Raw genomic sequence first — 23,036 nt, forward strand, 5'->3', positions numbered from 1 at the left:
TTAGCAGGGCATTTTCCAAAACAGACATACACACAGAAAACGTAACGTCACATAGATTAATAGTAACAGGAGAATTTGCCCCAGTGTTGCAATCAAATATCTTTTAATTCTGTCAGTGTAATGCACTGTTCAGCTGCATATTTTTATTCAGTTTATTATGAAAAGGACATGATTTAATATGCATTACTATAGGCCTATGTTATGATGTGATATGTTGGTCTTTTCTTAGGTTCCCCAAACCTTCTTTAATTTGTCTTAATATGAGTGGATTGAGGTATGACAATACAATGCATTACCTTTAATAAAGACACCAATCGCACTAATTTGTCACTATTAAAAAAAACGAAATCAAGCAATTTGGCTATTTTAATGTATAGTCATTAATGAAGTAAAATATCAAATATTTCTAAATGTAAAATTAAATATGTTGCATAATTTAATTGAATAAATGACTCTTATCTAATAAAATACAGGTAAATATTTTTTTAATTTTTACATTTCATAGTCAAGTCATAGGTTATGACAGTCATTTTTACAGTAAAGTTCAACTGGGATCTTGAAGCATGCATGCTTTGGATCTTGTCTGGCACACCGTGCAAGTGAGAAAAGGTGTGTTTCAACAAGTTTAAATGTGTTTAAAACTTGTGGGAGAGGCGAATCATTTAAAAAATATATCGTCACTACAACGTGGGTTTTCACTTATTGGTAAGGGAGGTTCACTCGAAGCTCTAATCAACTTAAGGGCATTTTATTTATGTTTACTCTTCTTCCCCCTGCCACGTGGTGCCCCAAAAACACAAAGAAGTCATTTTTACTATTTATTTACATGTATCAATTTTGGGGGAAACAACAGACATTTCTCACCCAGAGCTGTAGAAAAAAATCCTATACTATTCTTATATCGTGTATTTGTCAACTCTGTCTTTGTCTTTGAATACTTGACATTCTTGTCAAAAAATGTGCCAAAGTCTTCTGTAAAAAAAAAAAAGTAAAAACTCAATATATAAATGCAACCCACACTAAATCCAAAATGAATTATAGCAACATGTGAAAACATTTACCAACTCATGTCACTCCACCACTGCAATGGTGGCGTCCGCTTTGACAGCGTCCACTAAAAAGCTGAGTTCGTTGCACAGTGTCTCGTGGCGGTACGCCATACGGATTTGCGCCACGTTTGTGCGTCCTATGTCGTTGCCTTCGGGGCCGTCCTGCAGGTAGTTGGAACCCAGGAAGTGTTTCTTCTCCTGGAGGCAAGACAAGAAAACGTACGTTTGTGCTTCTTCACTCAGTTTTTTTTTTCTTCCGGTGATCATGTTAAGCATTGAGTAAAACCCAAGGACAGAATTCTAAAGTGAAGATTTAATGTAAAAAATGTTCTCAGTAAAGAAAACTGCTACATAACATGCTGCTAACTTCCAAGGTTCCGGTGACCCAACCCAAGCGGCTGCTCCTTCCTTTTGGTGCGTGGCTTCTTGAGACTTTTGTTTCTGCTTACTCATGTCTAAAAAAATTCATGTTCCTAAGTGAAACTTACTACAGGAGTGGAATTTTCTCTAAATTTCAGAATGCACCATTGAAAAGATGGCAAGTCGTAAAAGTTCCCCCGCGCTTTGCCTGCTTGCAATGACAAAAACGCAAATGCTTTGCAATTTAGCGCCCAACATCAGCCTCGTATACGTGCCTGAAATTTGGTAGCCATTGACAATTTCACCTTTAAAGGGCCTAAACATTCCTAATGTTTTTGTGGGTCACCTCATGTTAGAAATACAGTACCAACCAAATTTCATGTTGCCAACTTAAACTGATTACAGGGGCTGAAAATTCCAATAATTCTGAGGTGCACTACAGAACCAATAAGTCAACTTAATTTGCTGCCATGCTGCGCTCCTCACGTGACACAAACTCAAATGTTTGGTGGCAGTTTAGCGTCAACCCATGTGCTTCACAATCAAAAAAAATCTCCAGCACAAGTTGCCTTCAAAGACCCGCTGGTAGACCCCAAGTTCAGACTTTCTGTCTTCTTCAGACTTTTTGGAGGGTCTACTCATGATAGTCATGCTGCTAAGTGAAACCCCTGTGTGGATCCACATTCCAAATTCTGTCCAATCCAAAAACATCTGAATGTTATTATTTTTTTTTTTTTGTGCTCACCTGGTGCGACAGGCCGCTTTGCAGCACGCTATTTCTGGCGATCTCGCACAAGTCGCAGGTGCTGAGTTTCCAGAGCTGAGCGGCGATGGCGTACTCCTCCATCAACGCTTCCTGCGAACGTTTCAATTCAATGTCAGTTTCATCTGCATCCTGCTCTGCAAGCTGCCTTTGGATCCGGCGGCGGGTTCTAACCTTTGTGTAGTGGAACTGCATGGGGTCATCGGTGGAAAGCGACACACACAGGCCCTTCTGAAGAAACTCCCGAAGCGGGTTTTTGGAGTACTGCAAGAACAGGCTGTTGTTGCTCAGCGGTGACATGGCGATGGGGACTTGGGCCAAGTAGTAGAGGTACTGCAATACCGGACTCTGGTGGACAGGGGATGTACCAAATGAGGATTTGAGGACTGGACTGCCATGATTAAAGAGTCCAAGAAATCTGGGCTAGATGAGATGAACATTTCCGTGGTGGTCACATGAGTATTGTCGTGATTCCTAGGTGGCAAGGGCAAGGTCTCTAAATGACAGTCTGCTGTTGCGGGAGAGTGGCACCTTTATCGTATTTATGTGAATTGGTGCAAGGTCTCCAAATTCAGGTCTGGCTATGTGGGAGTTCCAATTATGTTGTAGTAACATGAATGCTTTGAGTCCCAGGTGTCAAGTGCACTCTCCAAATTCAGGTCCCGGTCGGTGAGGATGGAACCTATACTGTGGTCGTATGAGTTTGCTGTCAGTCCAAGATCTCAGGTGAAGTTTTCTCCAAATTCAAGTCTGGTATAGTAAGACAGGGACTTGCTTTGAGTCAAATGTGTCAGACCTTGTCCAAAAATTAAAGTCCGGGTTAGCTGAGACAAGAACATACATCGTGATCACGAGTTTTCAAATTTGTCTGGTAAATATTGGCTTTGCACAACTAGTCCTCTGACAGGTGTGCAGATTTTTTTTGTCTGGGCACCAGAGATTTGAAGCAAATTGTGAAACCTGGCCTGATCATACCGTCTCACCCGTTCTTCCCATTTTTAACAAACGCTGTTAGTCAAGCTTCCTTTAGGAGTGGTGGTTTGAGATGCAATCCATACACAAAAAGAGACCCGTCATGAATGCAAAAGCCTTGAGGACTACGGTTGGCCTAAGGGCTGCTTGCCGGAAAGACCACTGAGGGTGCCCTTCAGTTTGTGCACTAACCCTGACAACTATTGTATTTTGTCCTAGCTGTCACAAAGTTAAGCGCCAACGTTTTGTTTTGTGAATTTGAAGTTTCCTGTTTGCGGGGAAAGCTTAAGGTGGCATCACCTTCTTCAAGTTGAGGCCGTGGGAGATGTTGTCCGCCGTCAGGAAGGCAGACACCAGGTGAGTGATGGAGCCGGCCTCCCCACAGTGGGGACGGAACTGGAAGGTGTTCAAGCCACGCTCCCTTTGGAGAGGCAAAAGAAAATGTGAAAAATGTGTAGGTCATTCGTTGTCTTACAAATACTGTGGCACCTTTGACTTACAAGTGCCCAAGTATGACTTATTCATGTTGGGAGCCCCGTCCCTTGGTTGATGATTATTATTTTATTTTTTTTGGTTTGTTTATTTGGTTTTTTTTTGCTTTGTGTTGGAAGGCAAAATTTTAGTTCAAGATTTTAGAGCTTCAGATATTCCGTTAAGTGAAGTAAAAAATAAATAAATAAAATGGAGGCAGGGGTCCCCAACCACTGGTCCACGGGACATTTGGTGCAGGTTTTTACATTTTTTTTTTTCTATTTTTTTTTTAAGCAGGGCCCAGAGCCTACATGTCAGCCCCCCAACAACTGAAGACACAAAACTGTATTCCTCCAGATGAAAGAACTCACTTGCGCAGGTTGTTGAGCACCATGATGTTGGCGTACATGTAGAACAGGTAGTAGGTGTATGGTGGGTTATCGTCCGCGGTCCACGACTCGGGCTTTGGGCTTTTGTAGGAGAACAAGTGGTCACTGTGTTTGGACTCATCATCCACGCTGTCAAATCCCGTCACCTGCAGAGTGAGTTGAAGATGAGCGATGAAGAGAAATGTTACCAGAGAACTAAACATCACTGCAGAGTTGTTTGGTTGACACTTGTAAGTTATTTACGTATTTTAGAAAAACATGAAGTGCTGGGTGCTTTTGCGGGTTGACTGTGGCCTCAAAGATGGGGATGAAGATGTTCTCCAACATCTTGGCAAAGTTTGGTATCAACTTCTTTGACCTGAAAATGTCACTGTAAGACATGGGAACGTCAATGAGATCATATTGATGTGCATCCAGAAAGGCCTTTTGGACCCGGCTGGACCTTCTAAGAGCACTCACTAGATCCGAGGGACTTGGATCATCCATCTCAGGTTGGGCGAATGGACTTTGTGCTGAATAAACCAGGTGGCAAGGCCCTTCCATTCGCTGGCGGATCGTCCGTAAATTGACAGACGAGGCTCGGCGTGTTGGTACTTGCTCTCCTCCAGCTCCTTTGCCACTTCCTGGAACAGATAGCGGTAAGTTTTCGATATACTGTAACTTCTGTTGGTTTATGATGTTTAACGTCTGTAACTCTGATTGATACAAGGTGTTGAATGACCTTGGACATATCTATTGTATTACAGGGTTGTCCTTGGTTTATGATGGTTGATATATATATATATATACATATATATATATATATATATATATATATATAATTATATATATATATATATACATATATATATATATATATATATAATTATATTCTGATGAAGGCGGAAGTACACGCCGAAACATGTCAGGTTAATAAAACGACCAAAAAATCTCGATTGTCTTTTATATATGAACCAACCAAAAGTTAAAGCATTAACTATGAAGATTAATTTAAATTATATAACGCATTAAAAGAAATTATGTACTTATGTACTTCCTGTGGCAGTTTGCAGCCAAACTTAGAAGAGAGTCAATGGCGCAAAAACAAACTTTTGCATAGTTTTACTTTAAAAAGTTATTTGTTGGCTCATTGGAGAAATCGCAAATAATTTGCACACTTTTTAAAGCCAAATTCAAATACCATATTAGTTCTACGTCTTGAATAGATATATACTTTAATTTGTTTTCCCATATTAATTCCAAGGTTTCACTCAAGTAAATTTCTGTTTCAAGCTTTGTAAAAAATTGTAGTTGAAAAATACGATTAAGTGCGATCAATTATGGAAAATGTTGCGATTACTGTAATTCGTTTAAAAATTGTAATCATTTGACAGTACTAATATATCCTGAAAGAGGTTTTAGTGCAAATATCTACTGTAATTATGACATAACTATTGTTAATGTAGGTTAGTGATTTCAGACTAAACTACAGCAGGTGAAACTACGGTGGTTTGCAACTTGCATATAAATGTGGGTTACGTCGCTGCCATAGAAGCGGAACGCTGCTGTAAACTGAAAGCCCCGTTTTAACGTAAACAGAGGTCCAAACTAGTTCAGATAAAATTGACTCACCTTGATGAGACGTGCAAAGTACTCTCCCTCGATATAGTTGTCACTCTTGAGGTAAATCTCTCGCAATTCGCTGGCTCCCACCGGGTTGTACTTGGAGTTGAATTTGTCAAAGCGATGGAATGTTTGTCTCCCCTGCAAGGATCAAGGGTATATTATCTGCAGCCGTAGCGTTGACCATTTCACCGCTTTTGTCCTTACAGCATGCACGTCCAGTGAATCCACCGTGAGGTCATAGGGGTCCATGTGGAGGCTTTTGAAGACCTGCTCCAACGTATACCTCTGGCCACCCTTCTCCAGCACCACGCGGCCTTTCTCTGTCTGGTACGTTGTCTTGATGAACTTCAGCAGGTGCTTTTGGTTCATGCAGGCAGCAGCATGGATGTGCGTGTCCACCTTTTGTATGATGAACGGACTGGTTTTAGGAATCCAAAGGCTTGAATGTACAAGGTAGCAGTGATTTTGTAGCTCGGGTCAAGGTTAGTCAGTGAACCACCAACCAACCTTTCTGACGTTGTAAAAGTCTCTGTGTGGAACACTCTTAAGCTCCTTTAGCTCAGCCATTTCATTCAGCATTTCGTGAAGGTAAAATTTGGAGGACAAAAAGTTCAATCGTCTGTGGCAGTACGTCTTCCTGCAAGATATTGGAGAGTCAGCTTTTTGGACTGTGGAGAAGAAGATACAGTACCTAGAGAGAACCCATTGAAGTAGGCCTGTGCCCTATATGAAACCCCATTTTTTGGTGTGTTTTTGTTTTGCTATGAGCTAACAGCTGTGTCAACTATGCAGTACAAGTAGTTCTTACGTGGGGCCGTCAGCAATCATGGCAAGGACGTGGCTCAGGTCTATGGCAAAAGTCTCCAAGTCCGGGTAAGGGAGCGTGCGAGGCTGCTGCTGTTTCAAAGCCTCTGCGTTGTTGTAAACGTGAACAATGCCGTCCTTCATCTGCAGCACGTAGTCCAAGTTCTCGGGGATGCCCTCCATGGAGTATGGGTCCTCGTCTTCACGGGGGAATGGCCAGATGTCTACAGTCCAGATGAGGAACGTTAAAAACTGTGAATAGGCGGTGGGGAGGGGGTTACTGTTACTTGACCACAGCAAAAGGGTTAAAAAAAAAAAAAAGTTTCCCAACCCGGCAACACCTCGTCGTCCTCTCGCCACTCCTCCCCCTCTGTGTTTCGGAGGAACCGGGCAATGGTCCTGGGAAAGCGGTGGTAAGCCAGCCGGGAGTACTTTTCCCTGATGAACAGAGCTCTCAGGAGGCTCTTGGCTGCCTGCTCATAATCCTCGACGGTGATCTGGAATAAGTGCATGAATTCCGCATCACATCAGGGTACCTAAATAAAATGCTCACTTGGCTTTGGACTTTGCGAGCCAGCAGCAGTTGCAGAAGGGTGTCACGATGAAGGTTGTTGGTCACGAGTTAGGACAGACGTTAGCCATGTTTACCCCGGCGCAGTAGTCTCCACTGATTGTCACTCTCTGGAAGTCAGGGAAGCTCTCTGAAAAAACTGGCTCAGGCGTGGTTGGGGAGAGCACGGGTGAATGCGCCAACAGGCTCCAGTCTCCGGTGGGAATCTGCAGGGACAGCGACTGGGAACGCTTCATCATGAAGTTCTTCTTCCTGGTGACGCACAGGAGAAAAGGGGTATCACTCAGGAGAAAACTCACCAAACCGGATGCCAGGGCCTGGTGATCCACCACACCATACTTCTTGACAGTCTCCTTGGACTGCTGCTCGGCCAACTCTTTCTGTAGGGTGCGCTCCTGGTCCTCCCGCAGACCGATGGGACAGTCCTCCGGCACGGTGAACAGGGCCATGGCGTCCTTAGTGTCCTCCTCCTTCAAGGCCGAGGCGTAGACCTTTTCGGCCAACAGACGCACCTTCTCATCCACTTCGCTCATGGATATTTTTGGGAAGAGCCGTGGCATCTCTGTTGAGGTTACGGGGCATGCGTATACTTTGCTTTACTTTAACAGTGCGCAGCACAAAGCACAATAACGGTTTCTCAGATGGATTCAAGTGTGAAACCTCAGCACGTTGTAAACAATTTCACCTTGCGGTTTTAAAGTAATCAGACGTTATGTGGAGAACACGTCTTTAAAGACCATAAGCCTTCCAGGAGACTCTGACATGGCGACTGCACAGTTTTGTGTGCGTCCATGTTTACATTCCGGTGACTTAATGGTTGCCTCCATTGTCACCAATCTTATGTTATGCTGACACTGTGTTTTTTCCACGATTAGCATTCTAGTAGCCTCTGACACATGTTCCCTCCACAATGTTGTGTGTGACAATGTTGATCAATACGACTTACTTGTTCTGCTTGGAATGACTCAGCTCTTAAGTTATATGTATGGAAACATAGACAGAGTCTCAGTGACAAATAATGTTCCAATATTGTAGACTGATGTGTGATGGTTCCACAATGTTGTGTGCGCTCACATTTAAGGAGGAAGTCAACCCAAACATATTTTTTTCAAGAATATGTTCTATGCAGTCCCGCTAGTTGAAACAAGGCAATATGATTAACAAAAAATATGAGTTAAGCAGCAAAATCCACCCATTTTTAGCCATCTCATGGGGCGGCCATTTCTGTCGCCTAAAAATGACATCACAGACCCTCAGGGCTCAGATAATGACCAATCACGGCTCACCTGTTTTCTGAAACTGAGCTATGATTGATCGTTATCTGAGCCCCGAGAGTGTGTGATGTCATTTTCAGGTGACAGAATTGACAAAATGGCCGCCCCCAGAGATGGTTAAACGGGTGGATTTTGTTTCTTAAGTCATATTCCACAAACACAATATTAATCAGAATGCTGTGATTCAACTAGTGGGCCTGCATAGAACATATTCTTAAAAATATATGTTTGGGTTGACTTCCACTTTAAGGCATGAGTGAGCTAAAATGTTAACATTTATGCTTGAATGTGAAACCTTTTTATTAAATTACCCTCAATTACTTTGTGCTTATGAATTCTCATAGTTCCTATGGAAAGTTTCCAATTTGGAGTATTTCCCAAATTGTCTAGATCAGGGGTGCCCATCACGTCGATCGCGATCGACTGGTCAATCGCAAAAGAATTGTGGGTAGATCGCCAGCCTATCATCCGTCCTCACTACTACGTATTGCTACGTTCATGCTACGTTCACACCAACTGCGTTGGGAGCATTTCTGGCGGCGCGTTTGAATTGGAGTCAATGTAGTTCGCGCGTGCGGGGCGGAGCGAATGGTGCGTTTGGAGCGTTGAGATGCGGAGCGAAGCACCGGAAATCCGCCCATTCGGCTCATATAAAACAAGTCAACTTTTTTGCCATTTCGCCTCGCGGCAGCCAATCAACGTCGGGTATACACATAGCCACACAGCGTACTGTTCACTCTGCGGCCAGCAATATTGTTAGCATTAGCATAGTGTGCAAAAAAGTTGACTTTTATACGAATGGAGCGAATGGGCGGATTGTTGTTGCTGCAAATCTGCTTGAGGCAGCTACTGTCAGCAGCTACTGTCCGGACTATGCGTCCCTGGCTGATTCCATTCAGTGCAAGTCATCAGAGTAAGGTCATTACAAAACATTTTTGTTGTTGTATTGTGCTATATAGGTTGATGCAGTCATGCAAGGTACATCAGCATATACGGTACATATAAAAATAATTGTTTTGCATTTTCAGTAGGTGGTAGATCATTTTGATTCGTTCATGTCATAAGTAGCTCTCAGGCTGAAAAAGTGTGGGCACCCCTGGTCTAGATTAACTTCCCATAGAAATTTAATGGCAACTTTCCAGAATTTCACATTAAAATTTCCCCCTTTGCCTTTGCACAGTTACCAGTAACATAACATCCATCTTCAGTTAAGCAAATAAACACCCCAAGCACTGTTTACATAATTCTGTTTTTTACAATTGACGTAGCAACTTGCTAAGATGTAGCTTTTCTTGAAATACGGTGGCTACCGGAGTAGAAATAACATTATGCTTGCGATGCCAGTCATGTGAAGTCGAGCCACCAGTGGAAGGCCTCAGCTGCTTGAGGACCCGACATGTTTTGAAACCTCACACCAGTACACGTGTCCTGTTCAGACTTGGGTGTCACTGGCTTTTGTGTGTTCGGCACGTAGTAAACAAAAACAGACCCAGCGAACCCTCCTTGAGACCACACAGATCGCTGTAAGTTATGCAAAGTACAATATTTCCTGTTTTAGGTCTTTTGGTGGTCCAGTGCAGTTTCCCCTAATTGAACACTCCTGTGTTTTGCATTTTTGAGTAAGAAGTGACTTTGCAAAAAGTGTTAGTGCTAAAAACACTTTGAGCTAATTCAGTGAATATAAAGGGAAACACAAATTAAGTGATTGCGTGAATAGCGAAATGTAAATAGGCACGTTGTTTCACTGTATTCAAACAAGGATTTGGAATTAATGACAAGCAGTTATTGTGGATGTTTGCAGTCATTCTTTATGTAGTCATTCTTCTTTACACAGTGACAACGCCAGTGACTGGACAAGCATATTCAAGCATTTTTAGTCATTTTGTGAACAGTAATAGGGTAGTTGTACATCTTTTGAAAGTGTTTTCCTTGGTTGTTATCAGGCAAAGATATTCTTAGGCTCAGTCAAATCATCAGGCATCAGTCAAATGTAGTTTGTAAATTTCTTCAGGAATCCACGAATCAAAACACGTCACCAGATTTCCAGCTTGATATATAAAGTAGAAACATCATTATAAGCATTTCATAGTTTAGGTTCTCAACCTCAAGACCTTTTGTCCAGACCGGATTGACTTCTCCTTTGCCATTCTGTTTTTAAATCGAACTCAATATGACGACACGAGGGACAGCAGACGTTTTATTGAGTTAGCTCAACTTTTTAAAGGAACCTAGATGGTAGTTTTTTGTGTGCCCGTTGACACATCAAGCGATAACATGTAACTTTATCATTACACATGCCGCCACCCCCGGCACACTGTCCATCACGTCCTACATGCCTCCATAGGCGGCACGTGTATGCCTGCCATCAACGCGACAGCTGAGCAATTCTTCTCTCGACCTTGACCTACATCGCTGGAACAGCCGAAACCTGATCTGCTAATATAAAAGATAACTTCAATTCATACAAAATGATAAAGTTCAGCTTTTTGTTTTAAAGCAATTTGATGGTTAATACTTAGTAAGATACAGTGACATATTAAGAGTTTACATTTATTCATAATCTTTTCAAAAATACATTTTCGCCAACTATGGTCAAGATCTCTATTATGGGCCAACCTTCAATTTAGTGAAGTCCTACTTGATTCCTATCAATTCCAATGGAAACTTTCCAACTTTAAAAATTGATGTCATTTTGCAACGCTAGTAGTGCACTCTACCGACATTTTCTTGTTTCCTACCTTCTGTGGTGGTTTGGGCCATGCTGCCTGCTTCCAGTCGATTGCGCTTCCCGCTCAAGCCTCGTTCTGGAAATGTCGAGCTCACTTGTCGGAGCTGACACCTACTCAACTGGTATCTTTCTCGTCACTGGACTTTGAGGCCAGTCTGTTTACGCGTTCAGATGGCGGCAGTAATGCAGCCGTCGTCTGGAGTGTCCATCCTCACGTCTCTATTTTAGGCCGTTGGGAGCGTCATGGTAACAGGGGGCGTCTAAATCAGGTGGTGATGTCACAGCTGCGGGCGGGCCCGCAAAAAGGAGGGAAGCCGAGGCTTCTAGGTAGGCACGCAGAGTCGCAACATAAGGATGAAAGAGCCTCATGCGACCCGGGGGCCACGGGTTGCCGACCCCTTATCTAGGCCTTTAGGAATTACCTAGCAGACTTTCATACAAAAAAAAAAAAAAAAAATCCTGTGATTTTGTTAAATATGTGACATGTAATTCTCTCTGCTTTTAATTTTTCACTAAACTTCACCTGGGAGGGACATTAAACAGCTTCCATCTGTCATTTGGCTAAACACTTTTAACAGTAAACACACAAGACGGACAATGGGACACGTGTATCTTTTACTGCCTGGCGCGCAATCACTATATATTTATTTTTCCCTGCGATCGCAGTGAGGCGTTTACAAACTCATTTATAGATTGAGCGTTAGCCACCTCTTATACTGCACGTCGGTGGAAAACAATGTGAGGTGAACAGCGTGGCTGTAATATAAATAGCCGACAGCTCGCTGACAGTCGCGGTGGAAGGATAATAGCCACTGACCTCTCCCAAGGCAAGGTGTGGATTGCTGCTTGTAAAGGGCTGCTTCCCTTCTCCTCATTGTGACCTGTGGAGATTGCACATGAGGTCATTTACAAAGGCCAACAAGAGTTCCCACTCGACATTGGGAGTGTACACTGGTTACTTAAAGCAGGTGTTCTCAAACTGGGGACGCCTGGGGTAACTTGGGCGTTCACAAAATAACTAGCAAAAAATATAGAACAATACAACTTTCTTTATTCCTGTACTTTTCATCCTGACATCTTTAGCCTTCTTTCTTGTAGAGATTACAACATTCTCATAACGTTATTCTCTGAAAAATGTATGTAAAATGTAACATACAAAGATGTTAGAAGAGCCTAGATTTATCACTTCAATATACAGTACCTCCTTGGCACCAATTCCTATTTTGACAGGACTTTGGCGGCATTTTGCAGCATGAGGGCCTTTCCGAAAGAGCACAAAAAACGGGACTAGGTGAGTCTTTCAGCGAGCATCTGAAGTTATGTTCCCCAGAAAAAAATGCAAACAGGCGAATTTGTGACTAGAATTGGCAGATATGTGGGGAAATACAGTATTTTTTCAATGGTATTTTGACAGATGTGTGCACAGATCCCAACTTCAACAACAAGGTCGCCGCAGTAAATAGGCTGAGTCACGTCAGCGGGAGGCTATCTATAGAACTTTCCGGACACTTTCCTTTAAAAGGCAAGTCTTGACTGACTGGAGTCTTGCAGGAAATGCCTGCTCTTCCCATCCTGATAGTGGAATGTAAACTTTGATGCCCTTTGCTGGCAATTTACCCTGTCGTTTCCCCAACCACATCTTACTCGTGGGCACAACATTGGCTACATTCTCACCAAAATGATCGTAGACATCGGTGAGATGATTCATTCAACTGCAAGGTACAACTGAAATTGTACCAGCAACAATGGAGCATTTGTTCTTGTCAAACCTTCCTGTTCCGTCACATTGACCCAATTTAACATTTAGAACTATAGAAATAATATTTTAAAATATACAAAAGGGTGGTGTTATTATTTTCTTTCATCATTTTATATATATATATATATATATATATATATATATATATATATATATATATATATATATATATATATATATATATATATATATAAATACCTTTTTATTAAATAAATTAATGCATCATGTGCACACTTTCACACGCCTCAAACTGAAGCGGTGTTTAATTTATTTTATTTTATTTCATTTTTATTTGATTTATTATTACATGGGGAAAGCTTATTATTGAAATCAAAAACATTTAAGAAGTACAAAATGTACTGTATGTCATTCATTTTGTTTCTAACATCCAAGATTTGCAATATTCACAAAAGTTGACATTATATACCATTTATAGTATACACACCATACAACACTATACAACTTTTGAGGTACTGTATATTGACATTTTTTCATTTTCTGCAAATAAACTCTAAATATACTAAAGAACAATATTTGCATCTGTTATTTGGGAGTTAGGTAAATAAATCAACATGTTTTGATGGTTACTGTAAATATGCTGCTCACATTGACCAGTGAACAATTATGGTGGTTCAAAACAACAATGAGGGTTAACCAAGTTAACAGACCTTGTTTACTCTTTAATTACTGTTTATTTGTGTACTTCGTTTTTTTTTGCTTACTTCTAATATATTGGTTAGCCCATTTGAGGTAGCGTGTACCCAAACAATTACATTACAAAGTCCAAATCACATAATGCCACAAAATGGACAAAAAAATACGAGAAATGAATCAACAAATTGCAACACAACACTTAAGTGTCCTGAGTGATTAATAAAATACACATTTGTTTTAGGGGAAAAAGGAAATAGTTATCAGTAGTCAGATATTTGCCCAATTTTAAAACAGTGAAACTGCAAGGCGCAACGATGTACTTACTTAATGTGTGGAAATCTGCAAGGAGCCTCACTGAGCTTCAAGTCCTAATAGAGGAAGCTGAGCAGGAAGCCTGTAGTGTTTATGCATCTTTGGATGAAGGCTCACAAGACAACGCCTCCTTGGTTTGCATAAAATGGGGGTGTGCGTCATCAGTTTTGTTGTGTATTTATTGCATACTGTGTAAGGCCGCCTAAATGTAATACAACATCACTTTTATTCACTTTTTGGCCATTCTGTTATGTCTTTACAACAACATACTGTGAAACGGCAGTAGGTCTCTAGTGTTCTGGTGGTCCGTAAAATAATTTGGAGTAAATGATTGTCGGATACATTTCACTTTAAAGCAATGATAAGCTTGTCTTCCGCCTAATTAAAACAAAATGAAGCTTTTGTGTCTTAAACATCAAAGTAAGTAGACTAACACTGCTCTACTATAATACTGTAACAAATCAATCAATCAATAAGGCCAAGTAAGGATTAATCTAAAAAAGTACAGCACAGCACATAAAGAGCTGTGCCAGTGACATTTTGCCAGAGATTGTTTTTGTTTTGGTTTTTTGGTTTTGCACAGCGCAGAAGTTAAATATCACGATGTACGGCCGTGGTGAAATCAGTTGGTTTGGCAGCATTTGTCCCGTCTTGTGCAAAAGACTCATCCCGCCTGCCTCTATGCCAGGTTTGGCACTACAAAGTGGTTATCTCACTATAGTCCAAAATAGAAAACAGCGGCTGCGCCAAACCTAACTGTAGGCTGGAGAAAGTTTACAGTTTGTGTAATTTCACACTTGCGTACACATTAAGAAATAAAAGACGAACCAATAGAAAACCCTTTAAAGTCTCTTGCTAGTCCTGTTCCTCATTTCAAGAGGGAAATAATCTTATTACTTCCTTAGATGTTCTTCTTGGTGTTCACATTTTCAATCAATCAATCACATTTTATTTATATAGCACTTTTCATACATAAAAATGCAACTCAAAGTGCTTTAAAACATTCAAAGCAAAACATAGAATTATCTTCAATCAAAAGAAAAGATAAATTATTTAAAAGTTGTTGAAAGCCAAACTAAAAAGGTGTGTCTTGAGCTTCCTCTTAAAAATATCAACAGTCTCTGCAGACCTGACATCCTCTGGCAGGCTATTCCAAAGGTGAGGACCAAAATGGCTGAATGCAGCCTCGCCATGCATTTTGGTCCTCACCCTTGGAATAAATAAAAGGCCGGCGCCAGAGGACCTCAGGATCCGCGAGGGCTGGTATGATAAAAGCAAATCAGATAAATAAGATGGCCCAAGACCATTAACACATTTATAAACTAATAAAAGTACTTTAAAATCGATCCTGAAACACACAGGGAGCCAATGCAGCAATTTCAAAACTGGCGTAATGTGCTCCCGCCCTCTGGTTCTCGTCAGCACCCGAGCGGCTGAATTCTGCAGTAGTTGCAGTGGTGAAATGGTGGTGTTATACAGTATTGTCTTGGCACACAATATGAGTTTAACTCGGTCAGTGACTACGCTCATAACTCAGCACTATTTTTATATATATATATATATATATATATATATACATATATTTCCTTATGCTTGTCCGTCGCCTGCATGTGACGTACTACCGGTAAGTACGTCCTCGACGCCGATTGGCTGTCGCTGACGATTTGGACGTACTTGTACGACCTGAAATAATGACGGCATGATGATTGACGGATTGATGTGCCCACCACTGCTTTTCACATTATGTTTGCGTTCCTAGCTGGCTGTGAATGAATGTGATGTAGTTTGCTTAAAGCGGAAGTCAACCCAAACATATTTTTTTCAAGAATACGTTGCCAGCAGGCCCACTAGTTGAAAGGGCATTCTGATAAATATTGCGTTTGTGGAATAAGTGTTAATCCACTCGTTTTTAGTCATCTCTGGGGGCAGCGATCTTGTGTTCTGTCGACTGAAAATGACATCACAACTGCTCACAACGACCAATCATGGTTCAGATTCAGAAAACAGGTCAGCCGCGATTGGTCGTTGTGAGCAGTGATGTCATTTTCAGGCGACAGAGGACAAAATGGCCGCCCCCAGACATGGCTAAAAACGAGTGCATTTTGCTACTTAACTTAGATTCCACAAAAGCAAAATTAATCACAATGCCGTGTTTCAACTAGTGGGCCTGCTGGGAACATATTCTTGAAAAAAAGATGTTTGGGTTGAATACACGTGTACGTACATGTAATTCTTTGTGTTTTATTTTATCTTTTCTCTTGTTTGATTTAACAGAAAACTTCAACTGTGATTGGCAATAACAATCTTAAAGGAAGCACTTGGCCTCGTTTTTCAAGAGTTGTTCATTTTTTATCAAACTGCTGCTTGTTATCAAGTTTGCTGGCACCATCTAGTGATCTTCACAAAATAGATATCTCTTATCTTGTAAATCTTGTAAATTGGATTACTCGTAATTTCAAGTACCACTTGTGATTCATCAGCGACTAATTGCCCAAATTTTGCTGACTAATTTGCAACAGTATGATATATAGCTACACACATACAAAAAAATGAAATGACCATATTTGGTATCAACCTAAAATAGATTTGACATGTTGTCACCCTCTTAAAATAGTGGCCTGTCATATTTTGACAAAAAATATTATTTCACTTAAACATAATATTTTAGGAATGTGACAGTTCTTTTGCCTTTAAATGTTGTATTTTGACTTTAGATATGTTAAGCACATTGATTTACCTTGCGTTTGAAATGCGCTATATAAATAAAGCTGCCTTGCCTTGAGCTGGTTATATTGCGTGTCCCTTAAAGCAATACTGTGTCATGTCAGGTTTTGTTGATTATGGCGGCGCCATGTGGACAAAAGTGGTAGTGTTTTGACAAAAATCAACCACATTTCCCATGCGTGCCAGCGCATAGTGTCGTGAAATCCGGAGCCTTCCTTATAGCGAAAGGCGGAAGTGAATATGCCATAAACCAATTCAGGACATTTGTATTTTTTTGTGTGCCAGGTTTGATCCCATCCTCCTCAAAGTTGCTTTGCGCCAGTAAAAATGATACAGACACCCTCAGAGCATGAAGTCCCATTCAACTACTGTACTTGTAAGTCAATGTTTCATCAAAAGAGTTGTGAAATGTTTTTATTAAGGTCGATTTCTTGCCCAGTGCTGCTTTAATACGTTTGATACTGGAATTGTACTGTACCAAATATGCTGCACCGTGAACATATTGATGAAAATATGGACTGTTGCACCTCCACTTAATCACAGAAGTGTGACAGTAAATGACCTTTATAAAGGAAAGTTGGTTTGAGGCCAGTGTGATGTGTCTGCATGCTTCCTGGGCCAGAATGACCCACCAGAATTTGTCTGGACTGGTCACGTCGAGTCGTCGACCTTCCCGTGAATCCACCACTTGTTGCTTTGTGTTTGTGCTCCCTTCGGTGCCTATTAAAAGTGAATTGTTGAGGTTGTTATTGCATTGTGTTTATTTCTGAGAAACTGGTGGTACAACCTGACACCATTGTAGCTTTTACTGCTGGTACATGAGCAAGATTTGAGCGTTACATTCAAATGAGAAAAGAAGCAGTTTGACAGCAAGCAAACTGCACGCCTGTGACTTTACCGCTAGATGGCAGCACGCCGCTCCTCCCCTCAGAGGGTCCATATGGCCTTCTTACTCGATCACAATCATCGGAGACTTCATTTGGTACAGCTATCCAATACAAGAGCTGGATCAAAAAGGAAGTCTTCACAAAGATCAAATACTTCACTGAAGTTACAAGCAAAAAAAAAACAAGCAGAAAGCAATAAAAAAAATATGTATACAAGTGCATTTCAGTACATCAGAACATGGGAAAAAAAGTCTATTTCAGTGGCTCAATCATATATATATATATATATATATATATATATATATATATATATATATATATATATATATATATATATATATATATATATATATATATATATTTGTGTAGTGACTGTGCTGCAAATACCGAGAAACTCTAAATTGAAGCTAAAATGTATACCACAAACTTTGATCGCAAAATAATTTAACACCTTTGCAAACTCAATTTACAACTTTACCCCTAAAACTAAACGACTTACAGATGATTTGATCAAAGCAGGCGAGATGCATGTGGTAATGACTCTCCTTAACAACCTTGGCTAGATTTAGCTGCTCTCGAACAATACAAAGCTTGATCTCAGTCGAGATGTATCACTTTAACATAGTTCTTATTTTTTCTTCTAATTTACGTATTTCATTTCTTTTAGACAGGACTTTGGCGGCATCTTGTGTTGTAGGGTGAAAAAGAATACAGTACAGGTGCGTTTTTTTTTTTTTAGCAAATTGCTGTGGAGATGTTCCACACAAAAAAAATAATCACACACAAATGTGATGTTTAAAATTCACTTTGAATTGAACGGTAAAATTGAATTGAACTCCTGAAATAGTTCCAATTTTCCATCACATTCAAATTTATGGAGATGTACATGTATATTAATAGACGATTAAATATACTTTCCTAACTATGACTTAGCTCATTACATATTGAATAAATTCTGCTTCACAAGTAGTTCATTTCCTTTCCGATGCTTCTGGCGATGTCATCTTCTCCTGCAAGGTCCATCTTCCTCAGTTCCATCGGGCCTTGCCGTCTCTGGCACTTGGGGCGTCGGGCGTGGCTGGTCCTCTTCACTCTGCGTCCGTCCTAATAAGTCGTCAAGAGAGGATTTGTCTTGATCTTTATCTGTGGTGAGTAAGCACACCCAACAAGGGATCTTCTCCGGCCTGGTCTGACGTGTGGGCGTGTCCGTAGGGTAGTCGGTGCCCCGGCGGCGGCGGCGGCGGCCGATGGAGCTCATCTTGTCTTTTGGGGCAGTGGCCACCTTTTTGTTATTGTCGTGCATCTGGCTCAGGCGGTGGATCAGGTCGTGGTAGGAGCACGAGAACAGGAAGCAACCGGAGGTTTTGGACGGCGAGCGTCGCCTTCTGGTGTTCAACAACAGGCTGCGAGGAGAAGAAGTCTTTAGAGTTCTAGTTTGCCGTATTAAAGATGATCTTATGTTAGGCATGCATGATGTCTTTAAAGAGTCTTTGTGTTTGTGGAGAGTTAGTTAATCCACTCGTTTTTAGCCATCTCTGGGAGCGGCCATTTTGCCACTTCTGTCGAGTGAAAATGACATCACAAGTACTCAGGGTTCAGGTAATGATCAATCACGGCTGACCTGTCTTCTGAAGCTGAGCCGTGATTGGTCGTTACCTGAGCCCTCGGTAGATGTGATGTCATTTTTAGTTGACAGAAATGACAAAATGGCCGCCAAACGGGTGTATTTTGCTGCTTAAAACATTCCACATTCCACAAACATAATATTCATCAGAATGCCGTGTTTCAACTAGTGGGCCTGCTGGGAACATGTTCTTGAAAAAAATATGTTTGGGTAGATTACACTGGTCACCAGCAAATTTTAATCAGAGATGGCGATCAGAGATGTGTCCCAGAACACATTTTTAATGCTGACTTCAAAACTCTCTCTCTATTTTTTGTAGAACATCAGTTTTGTTTTTTTTTTAGATATTTACAGTTTTTGGGTTTGGAAGTTTTGCACAATATGGATTTTACCTTGCATTGTAATTTATAGTGTTTCAGAAAGTAATTCCACCTGCTGCTTGCAACACTTAATTAACACTTAATTCATAAATGTCACTAAAATACTACAATTCCATTGTTATTATTTATTATTATTGTTATGAAAAGCTGATGTTCTTGAAGAAATTAGGGCTGCAGATTTGGAATCAGTGCAAAAAAAAAAAACCTCAAAAAGGTTTACACGCATCTCTGATTAACTCATTCACTGCCATTGACAGATTTATTTCTTTTCACAGTCCAGCCATTAAATCCCCAGAACTTACTTATATATTATTTTCAAAATTTTCTAATGTTAGGGTAAAAAAAGGGTCTGACAATGTCTGCCAGTGAATGAGTTAAAAAAATGCTAAAACATTCTTGTCCAATGTTATTATTCCAGTAGGCTCTGACATGCGGTTACTCCGCATTGTTGTTTACGTTCTTATTTACCTGTGTATTCTGTGGAGTTGTACTACTATTTTTTTTTTTTTTGTGCCCATTTTGTGTCAATGTTTATTTGACGGTAATTTGCGTTTCCCGGAGACTCTGACATGCGGTCACTCCACCATGTTGTGTGCCTCCATGTTTATAGGACTTGCCTGGTCTGCCTCAGGTCTTGTCACTTCTCTACATTGCTTGCTCCATCAAACTATACTTGATTTTTCAAATCTTTATTGTCATACAGTATGTTTTAAGCTCCACTTTTAATAACAGTCAAGGTTATTTGGATTGTGCAGGTGTCCATCTTGGTATAATATTGAATCTTTGTGATTCTGTGTGAAGATTTGTGTACCTGGAGGCTGGCGATTCAGTTTTTGCGTCTCCGCCCTGCTGTGGTGGTTCCATGTGGACTGCGTCCAAGTCTCTCTTCATCGGCAGACGCCCTTTGCACCTGACACATATAGGAAGTAACATGATGCCTCTGTTTAGTCCTGATCAATTTCATTCAAAAAATAATGCCTGAAAAAGACACAGAACATCTGCCATTTTGGTTGGAAGCAGCATTTTAGGCCCAGTTTGGCCATTTCCCAGCGGCCGGGTCCTTCAAAGTCGTAGACTCAGTAACATACCAGTAACATACAAAACTTTAATACTGAACCAAATTTCGAGAGCACTTCAACAACAAGTTGCCATCTTGATGATGATTCTGAATATTTGTTGTTTCAGTGTCAGCAAATATGACTGCAACACAAAATGGGACCACTCACCTTTTTCTTACGACGGCGCTCCTCACCAGCGCCATCACCGCCGTCAGCACGCAGCAGCAGAGGAGCGTGCGCAGCGCGAGCCTCATGTTGGCGGCGGCCGGCGAGAAGAAGGAAAAGCTGCCAAGGATGAACGAGCGCAAGTCAGATTGCTTCTGAAACTTTTTGGTCCAGGGAGAAATTGTCATGATGATGTAATTGTGACTTTCGGCTTTTCCCCATCAGGATCAATTCCAGTTAAGTAACTGTGTGTACCTCAAATTGCCATCAGAATTGAAAAGTTTCCCGTTTTTTAGAGAGAAATGTCAAAATGTTTCAGAGTTTCAAATCATATTTTTAGAAAACAAAATATTGTAAGAATAAAGACATGTTTTTTTTCCCAGGGAAAAAAGTTGTAAACTTTACAACAGCAAAGATGTATGTTGTCAGGATGAGAAGTTGTATTTTTCCAAGATAAATTAATAATAGATACACTGCATTATTTAACCTGCGAGGGAAATTAAATGCTAACAGTCAAGTGAATTTTAAAAATACAACTTTCCTCTTGCCTTTTAGATCATATATATATATATATATATATATATATATATATATATATATATATATATATATATATATATATATATATATATATATATATATATATATATATATATATATATATATATATATATATATATATATATATATTTAGGAATATATTATCATAAAACCTTTTCTTAAAAAAATTTACTTTACTGTAGTAATATTTTTTTTGGTCTTAAAAAAAGAAGAATATATTAGTTTATTCATGCAGGAATGCCATATTTATGTGTTGATACGTCACAATCATATCACAACCTTCGATTGGCCCAAAGCTAAGTTAGGGAGAACTAATTGGTTTATTAGGTTTGTTTTAGACAAGAGGGTTTTTTTTAATTAATGCTTTTTAATTTGCTTCTACTTGATTTTTCTCATTGATTGTATGATGTCCTTCATTTACTGTATTCGTGTGCTGGTCCCCATACAGATATGCACTTTTATAGAATGATATGATAATTTATTCAAAATTATTTTGCGGACCCCCAAACTGTAGCTTGTGACCCATTGCTCGATGTCACTTTTATCAAATTGAGGAGCTGAGTTTTCACGGGGCTCTTTTGAACAGATCTGACATGAGGGGTCACCAATGTGGTGCCCGCGGGCTCACCAGTGCTGGGACATTGTGATTCCCTAGGAATGTTGTAGAAAGGGTCATTTGAAAATGGAAACAGTGGCAGAGATTTACTGAAATAAAGTGTTGCTTATAATATTTCCTCACTAGAAAAAAAATGGTGCATTGATTTTACTCAAATTTAATTCATCAAGTGGTTGCATGAAATAAAACAATACATATATAATATCAACATGATCAATATATTTACATAATTATTCATAACATATAAAGGTAATATGAGCAAATGTGTAATTTCAGAACTGCAGTCTGCATCAGTAGTCAAAAAGTAGCTCTCAGTTTCATGAAAGTTGGTCCTAGATGATCTCCTAAATTTAACACGGCTTACTTCTTAGACCTTTTCCTAACACGTGTGGTCATGCTGTGGCCTGTGGGCCATAGGTGACCATTTGAGATTTTAAAATCCAATAAAACTTCAGATGAAGCGCTATCAAAAGCACTCGAAATCATTTCCACCACAAATATGTAATATACACAAATCAACATTTGTTCTTGTTTTTACCATCCCAGGTGAGTACAAACAAATACAAAAAAAGTCCAAAGATGAGGATGCGCGTGACCGCAAATAAGAAATAAAGTTTCTTACCTGAAACTTCCAAGTGAGTTGACAAGGTGATGAAATGATGCTCGTGTAGTCGTCTTTACTATGTGTGGAGGTCTGACGTTTACACTGAGGACATGCGAGTTTTTATAGAGGAAGCAAGGAGGGGATGGTGGGAGGGTGGGGGGGTACCTGAATGCCAGAGTGGGAGTGGGAGGGACTGCGGGACACGTTATGTCAAACCATCAACCCCACATGGAGAGCAGAAGCATCCGGAAAACATGAGCGTCAACCGTACAGCACACACATGCCATAAGCACCACTCAAATAGCTCACTTTGTCATTTTTAGCACCATTTTCATAATTTGGCCTTAATGAGTGGTTAGGCGCCATTTACATTGTTGTTACTTTCTAATATCTTAGAAGAAGTTTACAGCTTCACAAACCTCAACAGCAAGGGGAATATTCACAATAGACAAATACATTTGAAATTGTAAACCTGGCTTGAAACCCTATCTTGAAACCCTAACCTAAGCTTCAAACCCTTATTTGAAATACTAACCGTTTCTTGAAACCGTAACTTTTCTTTGAAACTCTAAGCTGAGGTTGATACCTTAACTTGAAACCTTAACCCTGGCTTGAAACCATACTTTGAAACCCACACCCTGACTAAACCCTAATTTGAAATCCTAACATTTTTTTAAACTTAACCAATTTGAAACGTTACTGTGAA

At 40.2% G+C, this 23,036-nt stretch overlaps 2 protein-coding genes across 6 annotated transcripts; both read right to left on the reverse strand.

The window, feature by feature from the left end:
- Positions 1-468: 468 nt before the first annotated feature.
- Positions 469-13,765, reverse strand: ampd3b (adenosine monophosphate deaminase 3b). 5 transcript variants are annotated; one of them, XM_086029209.1, is made up of 17 exons: positions 13,724-13,765; positions 11,804-11,867; positions 7,324-7,546; positions 7,062-7,236; positions 6,755-6,910; positions 6,418-6,665; positions 6,117-6,246; positions 5,814-6,008; positions 5,616-5,747; positions 4,464-4,627; positions 4,248-4,374; positions 3,987-4,150; positions 3,445-3,565; positions 2,347-2,520; positions 2,155-2,265; positions 1,062-1,247; positions 469-972 (listed from the first exon to the last, which is right to left on the reverse strand). In XM_086029209.1, exons 2-16 carry the CDS (start codon positions 11,859-11,861, stop codon positions 1,071-1,073), a joined length of 2,355 nt encoding a protein of 784 aa, XP_085885335.1. In that variant the 5' UTR covers positions 11,862-11,867; positions 13,724-13,765; the 3' UTR covers positions 469-972; positions 1,062-1,070. The 5 variants fall into 5 exon arrangements, with proteins under 5 accessions (XP_085885335.1, XP_085885333.1, XP_085885336.1 ...); XM_086029207.1 differs by having other exon boundaries at positions 469-1,247; XM_086029210.1 differs by having other exon boundaries at positions 469-1,247; positions 6,418-6,637; positions 6,745-6,910.
- Positions 13,766-18,322: 4,557 nt separating this feature from the next.
- Positions 18,323-22,393, reverse strand: LOC147148581 (uncharacterized). Its single transcript, XM_086027355.1, has 4 exons — positions 22,349-22,393; positions 20,553-20,669; positions 20,138-20,236; positions 18,323-18,725 (listed from the first exon to the last, which is right to left on the reverse strand). Exons 2-4 carry the CDS (start codon positions 20,636-20,638, stop codon positions 18,323-18,325), a joined length of 588 nt encoding a protein of 195 aa, XP_085883481.1. The 5' UTR covers positions 20,639-20,669; positions 22,349-22,393.
- Between the last annotated feature and the right edge of the window lie 643 nt (positions 22,394-23,036).

Source organism: Filicampus tigris, chromosome 4 (genome assembly GCF_054856515.1).
Source record: "Filicampus tigris isolate MCC_2025a chromosome 4, RoL_Ftig_1.0, whole genome shotgun sequence".
Lineage (NCBI taxonomy): Eukaryota > Metazoa > Chordata > Actinopteri > Syngnathiformes > Syngnathidae > Filicampus > Filicampus tigris.

Excerpts from the sequence above, each read along its gene's own strand:
- ampd3b (XM_086029209.1), bottom strand. The coding sequence starts at position 11,861 with ATGAGGAGAAGGGAAGCAGCCCTTTACAAGCAGCAATCCACACCTTGC. Across the intron at positions 7,547-11,803 it reads CACACCTTGCCTTGGGAGAG|AGATGCCACGGCTCTTCCCA; the intron begins GTCAGTGGCTAT and ends TAACCTCAACAG. Across the intron at positions 5,748-5,813 it reads ATTCACTGGACGTGCATGCT|GGGAGACAAACATTCCATCG; the intron begins GTAAGGACAAAA and ends TGATCCTTGCAG.
- LOC147148581 (XM_086027355.1), bottom strand. The coding sequence starts at position 20,638 with ATGAGGCTCGCGCTGCGCACGCTCCTCTGCTGCTGCGTGCTGACGGCG. Across the intron at positions 20,237-20,552 it reads AGCGCCGTCGTAAGAAAAAG|GTGCAAAGGGCGTCTGCCGA; the intron begins GTGAGTGGTCCC and ends TATATGTGTCAG. Across the intron at positions 18,726-20,137 it reads ACTGAATCGCCAGCCTCCAG|CCTGTTGTTGAACACCAGAA; the intron begins GTACACAAATCT and ends TTCTCCTCGCAG.